The 7889-nt window shown below is 40.0% G+C and overlaps 1 protein-coding gene across 1 annotated transcript; it reads right to left on the bottom strand.

The window, feature by feature from the left end:
* Positions 1-1230: 1230 nt before the first annotated feature.
* Positions 1231-7536, bottom strand: LOC117509322 (zona pellucida-like domain-containing protein 1). Its single transcript, XM_034168984.1, has 10 exons — positions 7352-7536; positions 7033-7259; positions 4204-4388; positions 4036-4108; positions 3862-3959; positions 3364-3444; positions 3095-3266; positions 2284-2398; positions 1752-1781; positions 1231-1573 (listed from the first exon to the last, which is right to left on the bottom strand). Exons 1-10 carry the CDS (start codon positions 7503-7505, stop codon positions 1437-1439), a joined length of 1272 nt encoding a protein of 423 aa, XP_034024875.1. The 5' UTR covers positions 7506-7536; the 3' UTR covers positions 1231-1436.
* Positions 7537-7889: the final 353 nt, after the last annotated feature.

A 7889-nucleotide genomic window follows, 5' to 3' on the forward strand; every position in this document is an offset into this window, starting at 1 on the left:
CCCTAGTTGCTCCCGGTGTGTAGTGAACACCTTGTATGGCAGCACCCTGACATTGGGGTGAATGTGAGGCATTATTTGTAAAGCGCTTTGAGTGTCTGATGCAGATGGAAAAGCGCTATATAAATGCAGTCCATTTACAATTCATGTAACAGCTGAGTGGATCCTTGTCATTTGATTGGTGCTTTGTATGTCACATGACATGGATTATTTGTCCCATTTGTATTGCATTGTATTTAGAGTGCAGTTTGGTTCCATTTAGAGTGCAAAATTGGTTCCATACCTTTGGTTCCATTACACTTTGCACGCACACACACGCACACACACACACACACACACACACACACACACACACACACACACACACACACACACACACACACAAAACAAATCCACTGCGATGTCTGGAGGCTGTTAGCAGGAAGTTAGAATGAAAAGCTGGACTAATTTCTTACGTGATTTTTTTATCGCTCCAATGAGGATGTACACAGTGTTTTTTTTTTGTAGTACACACTCGCACAACGCCCACCCAATTGTGTGAGCATGCACACGCGGGATGGCACAAGCGAGACAATGATTTGATTAAGCTAACTGACGGTGTTAATTCTTGTAACACACACCTGTACACACACACACACACACACACAAACACACACAAATCCACTCCATTGTAAGCCGTCTGGATGCACGAAGAGTTCAGATGAAAAGCTAATGTGATTTTTGGCTGGACTGAGGAACTACGCAAAGTATTTTTTATGGAAGTTCAAAGTCAATGCACAGCATCACTGGACTACATGTCACAATTTGGACTTTAGTAACAGTGGAACACCAAAATGTAAGTCCCTTTTCTGTTGTTTATAAATTAATACAATATCAAATGACAAGGATCTATTTTAGCCGTTATATAAACAAATAATTCGACTCGAATGGTTTGTTCCAGCTTTCACCTCATGAATATTTGTACTATTGAACTCATAAACATTCATTATTTGTATATTGTTGCATGGATACGAAAACCGCTGAAACACTGACACACACACACGTGTTTTGTTTTACAAAAGAAAAAAGGCATTAACACTTTATTCAAAATCAGCTTCTTAAATCACTCCAGTTTCATATGTACACTGATTACAGTGCTGATTACTTCTGCATTAAATCATTAAATAATTAGTGCGATTGTGCAAGCACGATTAAATCCATCATTTAATTATAATACAAGATTAATGTACAGACTGTTCCCACACTTCCGCTATGATCATTATTTAGCTGTTAGCAAGCTGTTCACGCCATAGCAAAGATAAATCTCTGGTTTTCTACTGTATGAAGTTCCCAGCCGTCGTGTCACATGACTCCAGTTTCTATTTCTAGCACAATGGACAACTTGTTGGATGATAAACAGTGATGCCTCCAGTTTGGGTCCACTTTCGTGGTGCCGGATATTACTGCAAGATCGGTTTTCGTAGTCTGACGTACAACCAAAGGCAAGCAACAACGGAGCAAACGATGATGAATAAAATGACGATGCAGATGATGACGGCCACCACGGGGCCGGTGTACTCGTTCTGACCCAGAGTATCTGTGTGCAGGGAAGAGAAAAAGAAAAGGGTTCAGTAAACTGGGTTTCGTGACTCGGGTCAGTTCCTGAAGTGGACTGAGCGGCGTTTCAGTCAAAAGCTGCTCCTCATACTTCGCTGTACCATGGTTTGTTCGTGCAATTCAACACAAGATGTATGAAATTGGAAGCAGACTCTTACCTTGGCGTTGAGCAGACGTTGGATTGTCGTCTGTAAAAGTGGAACAAAAAGTGGTCAACAATTGGCTTAACTGAGAGCAGAAACCACAAGACGTTATGGGCGTGTTTAATATTACAGAACACTTTTAAGAACAGTCATGACGACGTAACAACTTCAAGGATATACAGCAATATTATGTAACATACAGTAATAACAGTTTAATTTTGTTAGTTTAAAAGCTTAGAATTTTAGGGTTTTGTGTAAAAATGCATTCACCATCTACATCGTACTAAAATCCACAGCGACTAACTAGACACTGTCAAACTGAACAAAATTAGAGATGTGTTTTCAAAATAAAAGCACAGGTTCTGCCTTGCATTGAAATGACTGAATCATGGAAAATTCCATTATGTATTGACTAAGAGTCCTATATCCTTCAAATGAAAACGTGCACGTGCTCAGGCGGGTTCACGGGGTGACCTTAAGTGGCACAGGCCATCAGCTTTTCTACTAAAATGTGAACATATGAAGTGTCTTTGGGCTAAAGACGCACCGCTGGTCAGGTCATTCACCAAGATGGGAGAAGAACTGACGCTGACGGTGGTGTTTGTGGTCGAGTCGCCGCCGCGGACTGCTCGTTTCCTCCTTCCCAGGGTAATATTGCACGTCTGTTGAAAATAAGACAGGACGGAGAAGATTCACTAAATACTGCACAAAAGAGTACAACCTGTGATAAATAAAACGGTTTCTCTTTGGGACTGTTGGAAAACCAGTTTTAACTAATTCTGAGATGACCGTTATTGATTACATGTACAAGTGTCACATTACATCTGAAAATTATGCAGAACTTCATATGATGCATGAAGTTCATACGTCAGGGAGCATGTGATGATGTTGCACATCCCATCATCCACCACACCATGGAACCGCCTTGGGTCCTGAATGGGATCCACACAGGCAGACTACCAGTCCTTCCCCACCTCTAAAAAGTAAAGGGGTGTCCTTGAAACTGAGGTACCCGCATGCTGGAATGTGGACAGAGAATGCACCACATGTCCAAAATGTCATAGCTGACATATGCAGTCCTTTGACCCAAAGTCAAACCATTGAACCCAAGGATGCTTTGCAGAGACCCAGTTCCAAAGACAATCAGTTGTTGCCTTCGGTCACTGGTTAGCGTTGAAGTCTCACAACTGTACAGTGAGACAGGAAGGACCAAAACCGTAAAGGCTTGGACCTTCATTATGCAAAATATCAGCATCACAAAACTCCTCTGTCCAGGAACCTCAAAGTAATTTATCATAATAAATGGTTTTGTGTTTGTGTGTATTCTGTTGTAATTCAGTGTGTATGATGTGACTCACAGGCAGTAATTCTTTGCACTTTTCCACTTCACACAGCCTGGTGGTGCAGTGAAGGTAGAACGTGGAAACTTTTTGACCTTTGTGTTCAACAAATCTGAAGGTCTCAAAGGAGAATTGCGCCACCTGAGACTTGCCATTGAGCTCGACCTTCGTTTGTGCATCGTGATCGCACCTGGGGTAGGACAAAACATGGCTCGCGTTACCGGAAATCTGGTGCAAAGAACATAACATGCACAAAAGTGCATGTAAGAGCAAGTTACTCAACTTACCCAACAAAAAGGTCATAATACTTGTCGACTGTGGGATACGGACTCGTCGTTGCGTAACATCTGTCCAGCAGCACATTGAACCTTGAAAGAAAGACAAGCGGATTGAAAACCTGTTTCAACATAAACCTTTTTTCATCCTTAACGACACAAACAAAATGACTATAACACTGTTGAAATGGAGATTACAAAAAAAGGAAAAATATGTGTAGGAGACACAACTGACAACTAAAAAGCATAAATAAAAACATCTTTAAAGATAAGAAAATATGTAGTATTCTGGTGCCAAGCAGTATAAATTTGAGAAACATACACATTTTTAAAGGGGGGGGGAGAAACCCTAAAACTCTAAAAGTAAACATAAAGTGATGGACAGGCCTGACAAAACAATTTTCTATTCCACAAATTGTTTCTAATTTTTTAAACACTTTTATTATTAAATCAAAATTCTTTCATGACAAAAAAAAAAGATCTTGAAACCTAATTGCACGCTTTTTATACCTGTTGGTCAGATTAGTAGCTACAACCGCAACGTAAACCTTGGTCTTCAGTTTGAGTCCATCTTGTGGTATATTCAGCAATTTTGTGTACGCTTCATCCTGTCAGTAAACACGTAAGAGTAAATCAGCATCAGACCACTTTGTCTTGTTTTCTATACTCAAATCCAGGCCTCACCTCGTACAGACGCATTCTTAATGTGCTGATGAAGCTCCCGTTATTTTCGTTAATGGCCAGATTGACTCCTGCTCTGTGAAGTAAAAGCGGGTCGTGTTATTATTTTGAGAGGCAAAACAACACAAATTTGGTTATTTGACATTTTGCAGGTACGGCAAAAATACTTACACAGATAGTTCAGTGTTGTTCAAAAGGTACTGCAGCGGATAGCGGCAGGCGTACTTGTATAAGACCTGTGGACGGTACGTGATCACCCCAGCAGAAAGGTCGATGGAGTTCACAGTACCGGAGATGGTGACAAACTGCACATTTGAGAACTCTGAAAATTGTCCAGTCCCATTCTCAGTGGTTATCTGTGGACAAATAAATGGATGTCTATATCCATATACTGCTTTGTTTTACAAATATGTGCAAATGTGCAGTTTCCAGCATATTTTTGGGCAGTTTCCATAATTTATTTTTAGGACATGTTAATTTGAAAATTTAGAAGAAAAAATTAAAAATGCATCCTTTTGTACAAAGTTGTTTTTTTAAAGTTGATTTATTCTTGTCCTGAAAATAATATGTACAAGATGCCATAAATTAAACAAAATACTAGACAACAGCTTGAAGAAGTGCACACTCCCTTTAGTAACTACTTTAGAGAAGTTGATGAAACTTTAAGAATTTACTGAGTATCCTTTGGAGTTCAGTTAAACTTAGGATTTTTTTGTAACAATTTCTGATTAGGATACAATGCGTAATGCAGTAATAAGCAATAACCAAGAGTGAATTAAGACTTAAGAGTGAATTAAGACTTAACTGTGTTTAGTAATAATTTATTAAGGGTTTTCACATTAACTAAGGTATTAATTTATATGTTATTTAAAAAGGTAGAAAGTTGTTGTCTTTTGGTTGGCCCGGTTTTCTTTGTTCAGGGTCGCCATGGCTAAGTTAGTACGGATCTACACTGGGATTTGGACGTTTTATACCAGATGCCCTTCCTGACACAACTCCAGTTTTACCTGGAGAAACACACACAGGCCCTGGTCTTCCTAAGATGTCTCCCATCGACCTACTAATTATGACCAACCCTGCATAGCTTCTGAGTTAAAGGAGATTTTGTAATGAAAGAACGTGCGGGCAGATTCGCATGTCGGGCCAGACCCGACCGCGGGGGGTCGCCACAGGAAAAACACCTCCGTTGGAAAACTTAACGGGCAAGTTGGAACATGCCCAAGCTGTTAAACAATTTCTCAGTTACTCACTTGTTGAAAGCCATCAAAAGCCGCCTGAATTTTACAAATGGTTTTCAACACGGAGGTGTTTTTCATGTCGCGGCGCAGATGGATTTGCCACGTCGTCACGGATCCGACTCGGCAAATTCGTCCGCACGTTCTTTCATTACAAAATCTCCTTTAATAGTGGAATGTCCGGGTAAACTCCTGATGCCGGCTTCTTCTGAAACTTCTCTGTTCTCTGACGACGTCCTGGGTGAACAGAGCTTTAAATTAGGATGTTTTCAGCTCGAAACAGCCAGACGGACGCCACCTCTGACCGCGCCGCGCCGATCCGCTTTGTGGGCTGTGCTTAAAGCAAAAGAAACTCCAGCCATTAAACTTTACACTGAAAACCAGCTGAATTTCTTGAATAGTGTCCACACGGATATCCCTCACCGGTCCTGAAAAAATTTGATAAAGCAACGCGCGCCATCTCCCTGCAGCATCTCAGACAAAGAGATTCCGACGGGAGGGGGAGTCCACACCTCACTCAAAGCCTGCCCACAGGCGAATGACGTCACCGACAGGCATGACAAAACTCACGCATGCTCACAAGGGTTCAAGCTTGTCTGACGTAAAAACATATGAATCAAATCCATTTATTTTTTGAAAAAAATAAAAAGGACCGCTTTTTTTATCACAGACCTCGTACATTTTAATCAACAGGTCGGCCTTGAACAACACAGCCTGTACAAGGTTGGCGCTGTTATGTCTCATTTCTGAAAACAATTACTGTCTGTCTGAGCGGACCACGAGGCGCTTTCAGGTGCAAAGTGATACAAATATGAACTGACTGAAGAAACGCAGCTGTGCTCTGTATATTGTTTTTGTAATATGTCTGTGTGCAACTTGTTTCAATAAATCCAGGAAGTAAGTGGGCGGGCCCTTCAGAGCTGTCTGACGGACAGTGACGAGGGTCACATCCACCAGCTCTCCCTGATTCAGGAAAGAAATTCAGTCTCTCCGTGTGGTTATTCTCTGTGTTAATTGAGTTGTTCTCTTTCACCAGGCTCAACTCTGACAGTTAGTTAATGGTTAATACTGCATTAACTAACATAAACACATGTTTTAACACTGAATTCACTGTTAGTTAATGCTTAATATTGCATTAACTAACATAAACAATTTGTTAACTCTTAATTCATTGTTAGTTAATGCTTAATACTGCATTAACTAACATAAACATGTATTAACTCTTAATTCACTGTTAGTTGATGATTAATACTACATTAACTAACAAGCATATTTATTAACTCTTAATTCATTGTTAATTAATGCTTAATACTGCATTAACTAACATAAACACGTTTGTTAACTCTTAATTCACTGTTAATTAATGAGTAATGCTGTATTAAGTAACATGAACACATTTGTTAATGCTTAATAGTGTATTAAGTAAGGTTACCCTTAATGTAAACTGTTATTTTAAGTTGTGTAACAACATAAATTTTTAATTTGTTGCATATATAACAGCCTGGTCCTGGGATAGACTGGCATCCTGTCCAAGGTGTACTCTGCGTCTCTCCCTGTGACTGCTGGGATAGGCTCCAGCACCCACGTGACCCTTAATTGAAGTAAGTGGGTGTAGAAAATGGATGGATGGTTTGTTTATGAATTTAGTTTTGAGAAATTAAACTAAAGTTTCCAGATTGCTTTTTTTACCCTCAACTCCACATTCATCAAGAAGTCCTTTAATATTTTTGGTGAGATACTGAATGAAACTACTTCTCAGAAATACCTTAAACTGATGGTTGCACTGGGTAATGGAGCTCGCGTTTAAGCGGAAACTGAATCGTAAGACTGGTGGGTTCTTAGTGAAGTCGGCGGTCCCGAAACAGTCAGAATTGTTTTTCTGGTTGTTGAGGACCATCAGGCTCTCGTTGTAGCGAGCTTCATACATCGGGCAAATGAAGATGCTCAGATCCACAGACTGGGTGCCGCACAGTACTGTGATGTCACTGTCTTCTGCAGGAAATGAAAAGGGAAGGACGTGATAAAGTGCACACAGATATGAGCAAGATTGTGGTTCTGGGTTTTCCGCAGCCTCCTGTACAAACCTGGAGGTCTGAAGGTTGAATGAGAAATGCAAGGGTTTGGCTGCTGGGCCTGAGTCTGCAGAATGAGGCCAAGCTGGATGACCAGGCTGAGAACGGTGAGGCTGCTACTGTGAGAGATCAAAACACAGAGGGAATCAGATTCTGTACGTGTCATCCTTTAGTGAGGAAACCTGTCTGCATCGTGCAAAAATAAATACATGTGTAAACCAGAATCCAAGAGTCACAAACACAGAACTGAAATTATGTTTTATTTTCTTCGAAATAAACTATGAAGCAAATTTTACAGAAGCCAGAAACACAACAGGGTACTGAAGTGTTAGTACTCACAGGGTACATACGTTTTGATTTACGCATTATATACAGCATTTATCATATATATAGAACCCATGGGAATTGAACCCATGACCTTCTCGCTGTGAGGCAACAGCACTAACCACTAAGCTACCGTGCTGCCCTATATATATATATATATATATATATATATATATATATATATATATATATATATATATATATATATATATATATATATATATAT

This window comes from Thalassophryne amazonica, chromosome 4 (assembly GCF_902500255.1).
Source record: "Thalassophryne amazonica chromosome 4, fThaAma1.1, whole genome shotgun sequence".
NCBI lineage: Eukaryota > Metazoa > Chordata > Actinopteri > Batrachoidiformes > Batrachoididae > Thalassophryne > Thalassophryne amazonica.

Bases quoted from the DNA above. Each gene is read 5' to 3' on its own strand.
- LOC117509322 (XM_034168984.1), bottom strand. From the start codon at position 7,505: ATGACACGTACAGAATCTGATTCCCTCTGTGTTTTGATCTCTCACAGT. The intron at 7,260-7,351 runs GTTTGTACAGGA...CATTTCCTGCAG, and splicing joins TTCAACCTTCAGACCTCCAG to AAGACAGTGACATCACAGTA. The intron at 3,267-3,363 runs GTAAGTTGAGTA...GTCCTACCCCAG, and splicing joins TATTATGACCTTTTTGTTGG to GTGCGATCACGATGCACAAA.